At 37.8% G+C, this 16410-nt stretch overlaps 1 protein-coding gene across 1 annotated transcript in view; it reads right to left on the bottom strand.

Moving 5' to 3' along the window:
* Nucleotides 1-2007: 2007 nt before the first annotated feature.
* abat (4-aminobutyrate aminotransferase) overlaps nt 2008-16410 on the bottom strand; it is a 28924-nt gene continuing 14521 nt past the window's right edge. The window contains exons 5-16 of the mRNA XM_085403119.1: nt 14187-14304; nt 12759-12808; nt 11859-11939; nt 11479-11571; nt 10475-10537; nt 10284-10347; nt 8285-8433; nt 6460-6597; nt 5163-5330; nt 4144-4290; nt 3445-3556; nt 2008-3118 (exon numbers count right to left, since the gene is read on the bottom strand). Of these exons, the coding sequence (XP_085259245.1) occupies nt 2997-3118; nt 3445-3556; nt 4144-4290; nt 5163-5330; nt 6460-6597; nt 8285-8433; nt 10284-10347; nt 10475-10537; nt 11479-11571; nt 11859-11939; nt 12759-12808; nt 14187-14304 (1305 nt within the window). The 3' untranslated portion in view covers nt 2008-2996. The remainder of the gene's footprint in view (nt 3119-3444; nt 3557-4143; nt 4291-5162; nt 5331-6459; nt 6598-8284; nt 8434-10283; nt 10348-10474; nt 10538-11478; nt 11572-11858; nt 11940-12758; nt 12809-14186; nt 14305-16410) is intronic.

Genomic DNA, 16410 nt, shown 5'->3' with positions numbered 1-16410 from the left:
CACTACCAGAAGTACCAAAACCTGGTTCAATGACCATGGGATTACGATGCTTATTGGCCAGCAAACTCGTCTAATCTGAACCCCACAGAGAATTTATGGCGCATTGCCAAGAGAACGATGAGAGACATGAGACCGAACAATGCAGAAGAGCTGAAGGCTGCTCACATAACACGTCAGCAGTGCCACGGGCTGAGAGTGTCCACGCCACGCCGCACTGAGGCAGTAATTCATGCAAAAGGGACCCAAACATATGCATGATTATACTTTTCAGAGGTCCGACATTTCTGTATTTAAAATTCTTGTTTTATTGATTTCATGTAATTTTCTGAGCTTTTGAATTTGGGGATTTCATAAGCTGTAAGCCATAACCATCAAGACTATAACAATTATAATACTTTCACCTTTTAAGTCGAATTACTGAAATAAATGAACGTTTGCATGATATTGTAATTTTTTCGAGTTTCACCTGTAGAAAATAAAATATGACACTTTAAATGATAGCACTTTGTTAGTATATATTGAGTACAGAAATTCAGTGTAATATAGGATTAGTGTCATAGCGTATATAACACAGTTAAATAAAACTTTAAGTATTTAGTATAATTCAACCTTAAATGATTATTATTTTTAGAGCTGGTGGCATATTTTAAGCTGTGAGTTCCCTTTTAAAAGTTTTTGCACATTTAAAATGAAAAATAATTCTGAGGGGCACGTTTTTTTTTTTTTTTTCTTTCTTTGTTTTTTCAGATTTGAATGACACCTAGCTGAATACCATAACCTATCAGTCCATTTACAGTTCTATGATTTTTATTAGGTCAAAAACCTTTCAACAGAAACAAAAACTCAAGTTTCTCAAAACTTTATTAATCACAGTACATGGACAGAATATTTTATAGACAACAATCTATAATAATTACATCAATGACCATCAATATTAAATCACAAGTGCAAGTATTTAGTGTAAATGGGTTTTTTTTTTAAGATTATCACAGATCCTCCATATAATGCCTGACAACAAGAAGACAGGCACCATTGTCTAAATCACCATCATATTAGGAGACACCCTACAACCCAACCTTCATGTATGTTCAGTATTAAGTGTAGGATGATGATCTGACCCTGTGAACTGTTTTTTAATTCACTACATTAAGAGGGGTAAAATTTATGCAACGTAAATGTAAAAAAGGAGAAGAAATATTGTTTATTTGTATTTCGTTCTAATAGGTAAACAATAAAGACATAATTAGAAAAGACATGAATCACATTCCTAACACTTGCCTAAAAACTGCATGGAACATTTGCTACTACTGAGGACGTTCTACAGAAGCAGACTTTAAAAAATTAAAATGCCAAATATGTCAAAAGAATTTCAGCTTTAAAGTTATTTGGTAATTTATTTCAGCTTCACATTGAAACTAATGTGTGCTTTTGACCACCCTCTGTAATAGACCTGTGCGTTAAGTTCAACTCCCCCTTAACAAAATAGCTTATCTAGCTACAGTAAACTTTTACTTGGGTCTGTTTCGTTCTATGTGTAAACAGTGTAGATAGTAGCATAATGATTGTACGGGTTTAGTATTTGCTAAAGTGTTTATGCTTTAACTTTTTAATATGTTATTTTGAATCAATGACTGTGAGCACATTACCTTGTTTGTCATGTGTCAGACTCAGAAATGGTTTTATGCAAAGTGTAATGTACTTAAAACCCAAATAGGATGACATCGGTCTCGAGCCTATCCCAGGTGACACAGAGTAAAGCAAAGTACACCCTAATGTCACAAATAAAAAGTATTAAATGAAATCAAAAACAAGAGTCTTGAAAACAAAATGTAACCATATTTCCATAAAATGTCAAGCAGCAACAATGAAGCTCTTTTTCTTTAAGAGTAAAGTAAATGGTGTTACCAAGGCTCTCATTTGAGCAGAGGGCATAAAAAATGTTACACTGAAATAACATGCAGGCACTAAATTATCTATGACATTTTCATGGTCTATTTAAGAGTCACATTTTCTTGGCTACATCATTTCAAGTTTATTACTATTAAGAGCAACACAATAGTCATAACATTATGGACAGTTTTAACGGACAGTTTAGATTGATTGTGTTCATACAGAGAGTCAGCACTGACACTGTACTCTGTATCCAGGATAGGTGCGTGGCAGGATGAATGTATGCAGTGAGGCAACTCTTGCATTTGAGCACTAAAAGCAGCTTTATGCAACACTATGAGTCAACAACTAAAGTTCATTAGGAGTTAAGACATTTATTGTGTTTATTGCTATAGTAATTGTTACAGAATTACAACCACATGTGCAGTCGTACTTATGAATCTCATATATCTCAATTCATAAATGTAAAAAGGTTTAATGTTTTACATATTAGGGATATTTTCCCTGGTAATATTCAAAACAAGAGTGTTTTTAGGCCAGATTAAGAATAAAGCAAACTTTATGTTTCCCGATTCCAGAAATTAAGCAGAACAGTGCCACAAAAAACAACTAACGTTAGCTTTAGAGAGCACTTTAATTTGACGTAAAAACCAACACTTTTTTATGTGAATGTGAAATGAAATACTTCAGTATAAGTTATAATGGCGAGATTTTGGAAAATACAGCTGTGTGATGTCTCATCATCTCCAGAGCAGACTGGCCAACATTTCTGTACAAAGACAAATTGTTTAACTGTTTTCTTTAAGTAGTTGTTTTCCAGGAAAAAGTAACTTCAACCAGACTTGAATACATGTACATGAACAGAAATGAATCTTTATTTAAAAAGATTCTAGGCTTATTTTAACAGATTTAATTTTCAGAAACATGAACATTCTACAAAATTTGCATTTACTACAACTAGCCTTCTTTTAGCTGTAGCTCAGGGCTAGTTGAATTTTATTTTGTTTAGATTGTGCTTCTCTTTTCTTAAACTGTCCAGAGTTACGTTTTCCCCCATTCTGATTTAACTCAGGATTGTATATTTTTAGAAGGATTTTGGAAAGGATCTATTTGTGCTGCGCCAACACATCATTAAAAATATTGAGGAAGAGGTTCACATGATACTCCTTGAAAACCAGAGCTGGGCGGAATCTGATTGTGCGATCCCCACAGCCCCCGAGGAGGACGCCTGCCAACGAAACAAAATGGAACAACAATAATTGTTTTTTACAGAGATATCAGACAGATATCTAGCACTTTCAAATATGATTCCTTTGATGACTTCGCTGATTAGTTTCAGCTATATTAAAGATAAGTTAAGGTTACTGCTAACAGAAATGACAACATCGTAAATTTCTTTACTCCTTTGGCTTTGCTAAGCCAAAGGATTATCCTCATTATTGTCTAGTTTTGCAAATATCATAAACTTGCCTTCCATGATCTCCATGAGTGCAAAACTGAACCAAAGGAGCCATCATAAAAAAGAAAAACACCATATATTGATATGCTTTATACCTTTGTCTCTGGCCTTGAGCATGATCCTGTCACGTGTGGCATCATCACAGGCATCAATGGCACAGAACGTCCCCTGTCCTCGGGCTCGACTCAGTATGCTGGGGTACTGAGCCTGCGGAAAAAAGCCACGTAATTTATGATCACGACCATTCAAAGCATTCAAATGCAGCATTACGCTCAGTTAGTAAGCTTAAAAACCAGCAAAAATATTCAGGTCAATGATTAACAACCAAAGAATTTTGAAGTGATGTACTAACTTGAAACTTAAAAGCCAATAATATTTTTTTTAAATGCTACTGCCTCCATTCTCTGTCTCTCACACTTACATGTTTCAGATCAAACAAATTTTTGTATTAGAAAAAGACAACATGAGTAAATACAAAATACAGTTTGTGGCAGATAAGAGGCACAGCGCAACCACGTTTTTCAGCATTTTATTATTACTCCGGTTGCCGTACACAATCGGCCGCAGCTTGGCAGCTCGCAGGCACACACAAACGACAAGAACCACAAATACAGGACCCGGTACAGATTTTGAGACTAGCAAGGTATGATTGTAGGTATGATTGCGATGCCGCGCAGGTGAGGTGGACTCACTTCTGCTCCACGGACAGTTTTAGTTAAGGCAGGTTTTCAAACATGAACGGCCACGAGTTTGGACTAAGTTAATTAAAAAAAACAAAAAAAAAAAAACAGTACCTGTAGCTCATAGAGGCCATTCAGCAAAGCTTTGCCAGAGCGGGTCACTTCCTCCAGAAGATTTTCTCTCCGAATCACATTGAGAACCTCAGAAAGGAACAAGTTCTTTGACGGGTCACCCATCCATGTGTTAAAGATGCGGTAGGGCTGCGGAAAGCACAAGAACAAAACACTGGATACTGGGTAGTAAAAACCTAAAATAAAAAGAACAGCTAAAACTTATCAAAATGGGTAGGGAAGGGGGCTGATTCCTGTTTCAGCTGACACTGGGCAGGAACCCCTGTGATGCACCAGCACTCTCGACAGGCTGTATATCAGTGTAGAAACATTTATGTGTCTGCATCATGGCAACAAAGATGAAAACTACCAGAAAAGAATTGTGTCACAACACACCAAAACTGACTGCCAAATCATTCAGATAAACATTCAATTTGTAAAATTGAAATGATATTCCTATTATTAAAGTTATAAAAACTATTAATATTATGAAGAATAACAACAACAGACTTTCACAACTGCTTTTTTGTGAGACAGAATCTTTTAACTGTGACATGTAATATTGCTGGATGTGGTGCCTCTTCTATTTCCACCTCTGCAGGAAGCCACTCCCACACTAAAATGTTTAAACTCATTTCCTTTAAAACTAAGCTAACTTTTATTGGTTAGCTGATTCTAAATCTTATGTGGTGCTTTTCTCCTCTGCCTGAGCACTAAAAGCCTCATTCATCTAATCACATAGGCACTTATTTCTATGCTTTTTCTATGCAAGTTCTTTCTATCTAAAATTCACATGTATAGTCCAGGAGAGCAACTTGAGGTTGGAATTAATGCCCAAGGGTATTTGGCATGCAGACAGGAGCATCCGGGGATTGAACCACCAACCTTTCGATTAGTAGATGACCTGCTATTCCTCCTGAGCCCATTACAAAACTAATGTAATGTAGAACTTACAAAAAACAAATAAGTTGGAATTTAAAATTTAAAATTATTGTAGAAAAACAGACATAAAAATGTCAAACCTTGTCTGCCTGTAATTCATCCTTGTGGTAGTAACCCCCACTCAGAAGCTTCTTGCTGAAAGAGACAACGTCAGCAGGGTCGTCCATACCCCAGTGCTCATGGGCCCAAAACTTTCCTGTGCCTCCGCCACCAGTCTGGACCTCATCCACATGAAAAGCACAGCCATGCTGAGGGGGGAAGCAAATATACTCAGTATACCTCTGCCAGAAATTTTGAATCTCTGAACTCCAAAGCAGACAATCTTGACTTTTTCTCCTTGGTTCTGGATGAGAGCTGTGATGTCCGAGACACAGCTCAGTTACCACTCTCTGTACGTGGATTAACAAGGGTTCAATGAAAAAGACCATGACAGGGAATGCTTCAATCACAGAGGTAACTGCATGCTTGGACAGGGTGAAATAGGACACGCTGACACAACAGGGAAAAATGTTGGACCTTTAAAGCAGATCCAAGATAAAGTGACTAAAATAAACCCTGAACCTAAATTGTTATTTTGCATTGTATTGTGCATAAGGATGTGTTGTGTTGGTCAGTGCTGAAAATTAACCATGTTTTTGGTATTATAAGTAAAATGGATAATTTCATAAGGGCATGAGCACTCAGTCACACAGTTTGTCGCACTTTGCAACTTACTGACTGCTATAACAGAGGCTACAGTGTAGGACCTGAGAGCAGAAATTGTGAAAAGAAAGGCAAGGACATTCCAGTGACTTCAGATACAGAATGGAAGGCAGATACTGCAGCTATTGCTGTTGATGTGACTGGAACAAATGTACAAACTAAACTCCAAAACAAAACAAACACTGTGGGTAATGAAGTTGAACAAATCCAGATACAGATCCTCCCTTGGTGATGATCACCTTTATTCACAATTGTTTTGGGGAATGTTAGTTAAAATGGAATCAAATCTTGGTGTTGTTATTACACAACACCAACATTGCATTTTTAATTGTATCATCTCCTCTTCCCAGTAGCAGTGTATAAATATATCACATTAATATTGAGCAGAATATTAAATTCAGCTTATTGGTGCAGCCCTCCAAAATGGTCCCAGTTTCTCATGTGGGCCCTTTCCACAACATTATCAAAGAAACTGTATACATATTTTTGAGACCATTTTCAGTTCCTGCTCTTCCTGCACCCCTTTATGATTCCCATGGACATATCTATACATATCTTTAAAAATATTTTAGCAACATTAAAACACTGTAAGTCTAGAAAAAAAGCCCCCAATTTTTTTTTATTATGATTAACTCCCACATACAAACCAGTCTGTCTTTAAAGCTAGTGTCTTACCTTGCGTGCAATATTGCGCAGTCTTCGGAAGAAGTCTGGCGAGGCGTGGTTATCGCCGCCTTCGGCCTGAATCGGTTCAATTACAATTCCCGCTACAGGTTTTCCCTTCTGTCTCCACTTCACAATCAAATCTTCCACCTTGAGTTGCACACAAGAATTCCAACATCACACACAACATGGCACTTTTTTGTCAAAGTGATATAACTTAAATCAGTCATTCATAACATTAAAGCAACATTAAAGTTCAAGTTCAAATTTTATTCGCCACATGCAGTGGCAGGTTGCCCTGCAGTGGAATGAACCCGCCCCCCGACCTTACACACACAACACAGACATCACATGGGGATACAAGTCAGAGAACGGTTGCATTACAGAAAAACCACTGAAATGTACACTACAATGGGAAAGTACAAGAGGAAAAAAAAAAGAGTTCTCTACTCATGCTGGGCTATAGGAGAACAGCTGGATCCGCTTTCTTAATTCTCCGATAAGCCAGATGTCAATTTGTCCTGTGATATCAGGTATCACACCTGAAGTTGGGAATTGGTTGATCGTACTAGTTTTTCAGCATACAGTGTACAGCATCTTCACTGAAACTCAGAACAGTGTGCTTCTATGTAGAGCCATATGCAGGAGCTTACACTGTTTTCTAATGCTTTCTACCCGCATAATTGAGCATGCGACAAATACTGTATGGCCCTAGCACCGGCTGACCAGTTGCCTTTTGTTGGACCATTTGTAGTAGGTACTAACCACTGCATACCCAAAAGACAGTCTTTTTTCTCATTATACCCCATGTTTTGACAGGTGCTAATATAATGTGATCAATTTTATTTTCAGTTTTACTGTAATGTAAACTGCAATATGTGTAATGTCATGAAAAAACAACAATTACTTAAACTTCAAAAATACAATCTCAAAAAATTAAAAAATGAAAAGAACAAATTAAAAAACAGATGAGATCTCATCACATCTAAAATAAAAATCATCCTCAAAATTAATAATTTCATGGACTAGCTAATGTGTTATTGCAGTATCAAAATGACACTCTGTATTTTTATGGCCCCCAATGAGATGATGCATGGTGTCCTGGAGGACCTTCTTCCAGATTTGGATTTGGGCAAGTCTGAGATGCAACCTGGTGGTGTCGAATGGACTGAAACATAGCATGGGGGGCATTCACTGGTATCAACTCCTTCATTCTCCAGCAGTTGCCTGCATACTCTTGCCACATGAGGCCGGACATTGTTATGTACCAGAAGAAACCTAGGACTCTGCACCAAGTATACCTAGGGCTCTGGCAGTGCTTGTCCTGTTCCACCTAGGGGTGATCGTGGCTCAAGAGTTGGGAGTTCGCCTTATAATCGGAAGGTTGCTGGTTCGAGCCCCGGCTTGTACAGTCTCGGTCGTTGTGTCCTTGGGTGAGACACTTCACCCATTGCCTACTGGTGGTGGTCAGAGGGCCCGGTGGTGCTAGTGTCCGGCAGCCTTGCCTCTGTCAGAGCTACAATGTAGCTACAATGTAGCTTGCCATCACCAGTGTGTGAATGTGTGCGTGAATGGGTGGTAACTTCGTGTGTAAAGCGCTTTGGGGTGCTTAGGGACTAGTAAAGCGCTATATAAATACAGGCCATTTACCATTCCACCTTGCACAAAGGAGCAGATACTAGTTCTGCTGATAGGTTAAAAACCTTCAACTCAAATCAAAACTGTTATATATTTAAAAAAAAAACATTTTGCTTCCTGTGATGACATTTTGGTCTGTACCTTATGGTTGTTCACATATACTCATATAGTATCTTTTCTGTGTATACATACAGCCTACCTCCTCCAAACAACGAGCCTCTTCCTCAGCATTCTCTCTGGTAAACTCATCCAGTGGGTACTGTAGTCTGGGGAATGGGGCAACAGGCCAATCAAATGATGGAATGTCCAGTTTGTGGATCGCTTTGGAGTGTGTTGTTGCCAAACAACCTTAACAAGGCAACAGCAATGAATTAGTAACAAATCCACAAAGTTAGAATATGCCTTTTGGTTTTATCTTTCCAAAAAGTCTAATGATTGCCATCATCCACTGGGAAATTTGCAAGTTTGCTCACTTACGAAAAAATTAACAATCTCTAACAGTATCATTTTAATAGACAAAGAATAGCAACCAAAAATCCAGAAAAACACATTAAATAAAATGAATAAATTTGCACGTCATTGACTGAAAGTATTTGATCTCCTACAACGCAGCCAGAATTCTGGTTCCCAGAGACTGACTGAAATCTGGCAGACAATTAATCAATCAATTATACATACTCCTAATATTCACTTGCTATGTGTTCACCGGTCTATAGACTCAGTTTGTTCCATTCAAACCTCCTCCGGTGGGGAAGGATTGTAGACTTCCCCAAGGCTGGAATGGGTTACAAGACCATCAACAAGAAGCTTAGTGAGAAGGTGACAACTGTTGGTGCAATTATTCCAAAACAGAAGAAATAGAAAATAGTCGCCCTCAGTCTGAAGCTCCACATTAGATCTTGCATGCACCTCACGGGGAGAGCATGATCATGGTAAAGGTGTAACACAGTAAGCTATAAAGGATTAAAATCATGTGGTGCTTGTAAAGTTTCCCTGCTTTAGCAACTGGCCTGTCTACAGCGAAAATCTAAATGATTCAGAGAAGGCTTGTGTGCTTTTGTCAGACGAAGCCACATTCAAACTGGAATAAGGAGAAAGAAGAATGCTGAGGATTACCCAAAGAACATTATGGTGGAAATACTATGTGTCAGGGCTGTTTGTCTGCTAAGGACACTTCACTGCTTTGAGAGGACAATGAACGTTATCATGTCCCAAAAAATCTTGGAAGAGAAGCTCCTTCTCTAAGCCAGAACACTGAAGAGGGCTCGTAGATCTTCCAGCGAGACAATGTCCTAAAGCATAGCACCAATGGAACATAGAAGGGACTAAGGAAGAAGCAGGTAAAGGTCAAAGAGTGGCCTAGCTAGTCTCCAGACCTCAGTAGAAAATCTCTGGGGGAAGCTGAAGCTTCAATTTGCTAAGCAGCAGCCAAAGAGGAGTGCAAAAATTCTTTCTGAAATGTGTGCAAATCCAGTGAACTACAAGAAGTAAAGTACTAACCAAAAAAGGTTTCTCCACCAAGTAATACGTTGTGTTTTGTGTAGCGACCTGTATTTTTATGTATCATTACTTACTTAATGACATGCAAATAAGTTTACAACTTTTATGTAATTCATTTTTCTGGATTTCTGGTTGATAATCTGTCTCTCTTCATTAAAATGAAACTACCATACAATTAGAGATTAATTTCTTTTTAAATGAGCAAACTTACAAATTCAGGCAAAAATCAAATAATGATTTCCCCAGTTGTACAAAGAGCACACTGACTTGAGTCTAAAGTTTCAAACTGACATCATACAGGATTAAATACATACAATGCTTGTGTATCTGTGAAAAGCTATAAAAATGCTACATGTGGACCCTTGAGCTTTCAATTTTTACATGTTTGAGGTGTTATTAATCAAACTTCTATTTTTATAGCACAGGCTTTTGTATGATAACAGCTGGGTTGTTTTGCATCACTGAGCAATCTGCCTGGACCGTTTCCAATCCCTCAGATGAAAAAGTATTTATAATGTGCCAGTGTATTATTATGCATGAACTGTTTTACAATAAAACAGTTGTAGTGTACCAGCTCAAATTTGGGTATAAAAACATGAATTCAGTTTGTTATTTGTTCAATAAATACCACTGTAATTGTTTTATGACAGGTGCTGTTGTTTTAACAGTAGCAAAAATGTATACAGTATTTAACATACCTAATGTTCTTCCATGGAAACCTCCCATGAAAGATAAAATACTGAGTTCTGGACAACCTGGTGCCTGAGATCAAAAGACATAAGGATTCAATGACACTAAGCAAGAGAAAAGACAAACATCAAGAAATAAGAAGCAAATATTGAGTCCAATATGGCAGGAAAGTGGTGAATAACTTAATGAATAGTGAGACCTGGTTGATCATGGAGGTGTTCAGTTCTTCATTAGTTGGTGTGTTTGGGCCTCGTTCTTTGTTCTAAGTAAAAAAAAACCCCACAGAGATTAAATTCATTTTAATTCCAACTTGTTGGTTTACATTTTTTTTCCTACTCAATACAAGACATTTTCTACACTACCGTCTTTTTAAGGACAGCTATCTCCTGTGGTGACCTTTTGTTTGCTTTAGGTTTTGTGTTTTTGTCCGAGATTTGGATTCAGTTGTCTGTTATAGTGTTACGATCAAATAATATTACTGATAATAGAACATCACAGAACATTACTACAAACCCAATTCCAATGAAGTTGGGATGTTGTGTAACATGTAAATAAAAACAGAATAAAATGATTTGCAAATCCTTTTTTACCGATATTCAATTGAATACACTACAAAGAAAAGATATCCAATGTTCAAACTAATAAACTTGTTTGTGTTGTTGTCGTGCAAATCTTCACTCATTTTGAATTTGATACCTGCAACATGTTCCAATAAAGCTTGGACATGTTTACCACTGGGTTATATCACCTTTTCTTTTAACAACACTCAATAAGCGTCAATAAGAACTGAGGACACTAATTGTTAAAGCTGTGTAGGTGGAATTCTTTCCCATTCTTGGTTCATGTACAACTTCAGTTGCTCAACAGTCCGGGGTCTCCATCGTCATATTTTGCACTTCATAATGCGCCACACATGTTCAATGAGAGACGGGTCTGGACTGTAGGCAGGCCACTCTAGTACCTGACTCTTTTACTACAAAGCCACGCAGTTGTAACACATGCAGAATGTGGCTGTGCATTGTTCTGCTGAAATAAGCAGGGATTGTCTGGCTTGGATGGCAGCATATGTTGTACCTTTCAGCATTAATTGTGCCTTCACAGATGTTACCCATGCTATGAGCACTAACACCCCCCATACCATGTGGTCACCAGATATAATTTAACATGGTGTTAACAAATTAAATCAAATTTGTACTCACTTACCCTATACCAGATAAAAATAGCTTTGTAAGCATTTTCATTGGAGCAAGCACCACAGGACATTGTCTGAACACGAGTCATTCCACTAGGTGCCACCTGACAGAAAGCAAAGTAGGAGTAACAAGGATTATCATTATTATCATTGCACAGCTAGCATTATCTGCAGAAATAGCAATAAAGGCAAATAATACATTATGGAGTTACATGAAAACTAGAATGTAAGAACAACCTGTACACAAATTTAAATTCTAAATGTGTGTTAGATAGTTGTTATCCATGAATTTTAAAATGTACTGTTTTACAAAAAAAAGCAGAAAAAATATTAGTGTGATAGCTCAAATTTGGGTATAAAAAGATAAACTCAGTTTTTGTGTGTTTCTCACTGAGAGAAGACTTTCGGTGATTTTGTCTGGAAAGTTCTCAGGTGGCAGGATTCCCAAGGCTGGCCGATTCACAAATGTACTCTGAAGAAAGACAAAAATATCTAGTACATGCAAATACGCAGAGTCTTGTTCAGACTTTTTCAAAAGGATGTTACATGTACTTACATATATGTCCTACTTGTTAAATCCCAAACCAAAACAAATATTAGGATTTACATTCACTTTAAAAACCATTTGTTGTTTTACACCTCACCTCTCCTCTGAGAACATACAGGAAGCTCAACATTAGACATAAGAATGATGAAAACACTCAGTGGACACATATGTTGGAGGTGCCACTTTCATGTTCCAGTCAGAATATTTATAATAAAACAAAAAACAGAATGAGATTTGAGTCATGGTCCTTTAGCCCTGAGTTGAATTGTTGTCTAATGCCTTTATTTTTCAGTGCTGTGTCCACTTAATACTACACTATATAACTTTCTAACACTTATTAATAAAAAAAAGCATAGCATTATTGAGGCACTGCAAATTATTTAATCCCAACACAGGTTATTCTATCTATATAACCATATGCTTAGCTAAAATTGTGATCTATGAGTTCTATGGAGGTAACTGTGTCTTGAGATCATGGATGATGATTCTACACCAAAAAATCATCATATGATCATTGTCCAGCTTGCTTACACACAGTGGCATTGTGAGGAAAGATTGTAACTGCTGTATGATGTCAGAACTGTGGTAGCTTAGCATAATTTACCCTAAACTGCTCTAATGGAAATCACAATTGTCTGTATAAAACACAGAATGCAATTCCTTTGACTACTGTATACTTAATCATTCACTGCAATGCCATCTGCTCCATATCTTTATTTTCCCTGATAAAAGAAACGAACTTACCAAATTGTTTGGATTGGTCATCACTTTGAGGAGAGCAGGGTGGTTGTAGCCTATAGGAGCACACAACAGGAGTGGTTTTACAAAGGAAGGTGCATCGCATACACCATTTCCTTCAAGTATGCTATTAAAATAAGTATTATTAGTTTTATTGGAAAGTATACAAGTAAACTACGTATATCCCTGTTCCGTTGGACAAACCACAGTGGAAATGCAAAGTAGCTCAGTGTATCAAAATTGACTCCGACAGTAATACAGTACAACAAGTCTAATGGCAGCAAAGTGACCACATATATAATTGATCCAATTGTATCAAAAGAACCAGTAAACACCATAGTTATCTATGATTTGCCCTGCTTTAAAAAATAAAAAAGCAACATCATGATAGTTAATCAGTATTTGTCTGTTAAGCTCCTCGTTTGCACCAACAAGACGCTTGCCATATATGTAATACTGCCTTTAAAACCAGTTTTCAATTGAAAAACAGATATAGATTACAGATGAGACACAGTAGTCCCCATTGCTTTTTAGACTTGAGTTAACTAGATGAAATGGAAAAACATTTGAAATCATAAATTATGACACAAAAAACTTTCATAACATTAGAAAAATTAATAATGATAATACATTTTAAGCATGCAGCCATTCATCTACACCAGCGGTCCCCAACCTCCGGGCCTCGGACCGGTCCGTGACTCGTTTGGTACTGGACCGCGAGAGTTGAGGCTCAGGGCTGAAATGTATAGTTTTCAGGGTTTTTAATCGGTTTTCAGCGTTATTTTGTTATCGTTTTTATCATTTACTCGGTTTTCCTTGGTCTTTTCATGTGTGTTATGAATAAATTTTCTTTTTTTCGGTACCGGTACTAGTTTTATTTTGTTGTATTTATCCGCAACACCTTAAAGGCCGGTCCATGAAAATATTGTCGGGCATAAACCGGTCCGTGGCGCAAAAAAGGTTGGGGGCCGCTGATCTACACAGCCAGCTACATATAGTTTTTTCTGATGGATGTTAAGGTAGACTCCTTTACACACACACACACACACACACACACACACACACACACACACACACACACACACACACACACACACACACACACACACACACACACAGAAAGAGTACAAACTGAGGGCTTATATGCAAATTATGTTTTTCATACTAACTTGTCTTAAGTACAAAACCATTGCACTTTACACTGAGTTAACATAGCCTGGCAGAATTTGTGATTTTTTTGGCCATTTTTCAGACAATATAAATTAAAATTCAAAAACGTCTTTCACTCATGGCTCATGGCTGGGTGAAACCATTTATTATCCAACCATAGTGTCTGCCCTTTTTCAATGACAATAATCAATGATTATAGATTTCATCCCTGTCTCACAATTCAACAATCTAAACTGAAGTTATTACATAAATATCTGTACTAACCAATTGGGATGGAAGAAATCTGAGTGTAGATATCCAGCATGCGGTTCCCATCCACATCCACTAGGTAGTTCCCTTTGCTCTCCTCATAGTTACAGAAAAAGTTGATGGCACCAGTATTCTGGGGAAAAACATGTTATGTATTAAAAACCTCACATGGTACTTACGATTAAGAGTATAAAGATATTCATAAATTATTCTCGAGTCTGGAATATGATAACAAAAAGTCTGTAAAGACAAAAGCAGCAAGTTATTTGCTATAAAAAACAGTGCAGTTTAACAAAACAGCACAGTTTAGCATATGTTTAGAAAATAAATTCAGCCTATTATGGTTCTTGAAGAATCTTATGTTGAAGGTAAACATAACGCCTTCAATTCATTCTGCATTTGTAACCTTTTAACAGTCTTTCTAGCATGCTTCAAAGTTTCCTTGAAAATTATTAATAACTTTATTGTTACTACAATACAAACAATTAGAATAAAATTATATCAAAATCCACACACAAACACCTGCACAATATGAAGACATCACTTGCATAATGCCATCTCTGGTATCACTGAGCTTCAGATACGACAGAAGCACCATATAACCTTAAGAGTGGATGGTGCTAAAAAAAGAGGGAACAGCATATTGTGCTCCAGGAATTATTTATGTAGTTCACTGACTTAACATACTTACAGACCCAATCTACCAACACACACACAGAAGCATGGCATAGTCATTGTAGCTAGAGAAAAAGTATTACAATTTCAAGAGAATATGTATTACTATCAATTAATATTTAAAGGCAAACATGTTAGAATAAGCTGACAGAGCTCTCGTAGGACATCCTATCTGTATGTCATACTTAGATGCGGTTTTTGCTTATTTTGGCCTGAATACAATGAGCCATTTGAACATTTGAGGTCACCGTTTGTCTGACTGCCTTTCTAAAACATGTCTAGGTTTGTGTGTGTGTTCCACATTTTTTTTTGTAATGCTGAAAAGTTTCATACAATGATGAGTGTAGTTGTTGCCTCAGTGTCACTACATACCTACTAACTACAGTAGAGACCTACTACGGAAGATAAAGTGACTTTTAAAAATGATATACAGTGGGGCAAAAAAGTATTTAGTCAGCCACCGATTGTGCAAGTTCCCCCACTTAAAATGATGACAGAGGTCAGTAATTTGCACCAGAGGTACACTTCAACTGTGAGAGACAGAATGTGAAAAAAAAATCCATGAATTCACATGGTAGGATTTGTAAAGAATTTATTCGTAAATCAGGGTGGAAAATAAGTATTTGGTCACCTCAAACAAGGAAAATCTCTGGCTCTCACAGACCTGTAACGTCTTCTGTAAGAAGCTTTTCTGTCCCCCACTCGTTACCTGTATGAATGGCACCTGTTTGAACTCATCATCTGTATAAAAGACACCTGTCCACAGCCTCAAACAGTCAGACTCCAAACTCCGCCATGGCCAAGACCAAAGAGCTTTCGAAGGACACCAGGAAAAGTATTGTAGACCTGCACCAGACTGGGAAGAGTGAATCTACAATAGGCAAGCAGCTTGGTGTGAAAAAATCAACTGTGGGAGCAATCATCAGAAAATGGAAGACATACAAGACCACTGATAATCTCCCTCGATCTGGGGCTCCACGCAAGATCTCATCCCGTGGGGTCAAAATGATCATGAGAACGGTGAGCAAAGATCCCAGAACCACACGGGGGGACCTGGTGAATGACCTGCAGAGAGCTGGGACCAAAGTAACAAAGGTCACCATCAGTAACACACTACAACGGCAGGGAATCAAATCCCGCAGTGCCAGACGTGTTCCGCTGCTGAAGCCAGTGCATGTCCAGGCCCGTCTGAAGTTTGCCAGAGAGCACATGGATGATACAGCAGAGGATTGGGAGAATGTCATGTGGTCAGATGAAACCAAAGTAGAACTTTTTGGTATAAACTCAACTCGTCGTGTTTGGAGGAAGAAGAATACCGAGTTGCATCCCAAGAACACCATACCTACTGTGAAGCATGGGGGTGGAAGCATCATGCTATGGGGCTGTTTTTCTGCCAAGGGGACAGGACGACTGATCCGTGTTAAGGACAGAATGAATGGGGCCATGTATCGTGAGATTTTGAGCCAAAACCTCCTTCCATCAGTGAGAACTTTGAAGATGAAACGAGGCTGGGTCTTCCAACATGACAATGATCCAAAACACACCGCCCGGGCAACAAAGGAGT

This window comes from Rhamphochromis longiceps, linkage group LG4, assembly GCF_057381845.1.
Source record: "Rhamphochromis longiceps isolate RC_006_pf linkage group LG4, R_longiceps_female_GT1.1, whole genome shotgun sequence".
In the NCBI taxonomy this organism is placed as follows: domain Eukaryota; kingdom Metazoa; phylum Chordata; class Actinopteri; order Cichliformes; family Cichlidae; genus Rhamphochromis; species Rhamphochromis longiceps.
This window is presented reverse-complemented; position numbering and strand designations above follow the sequence as displayed.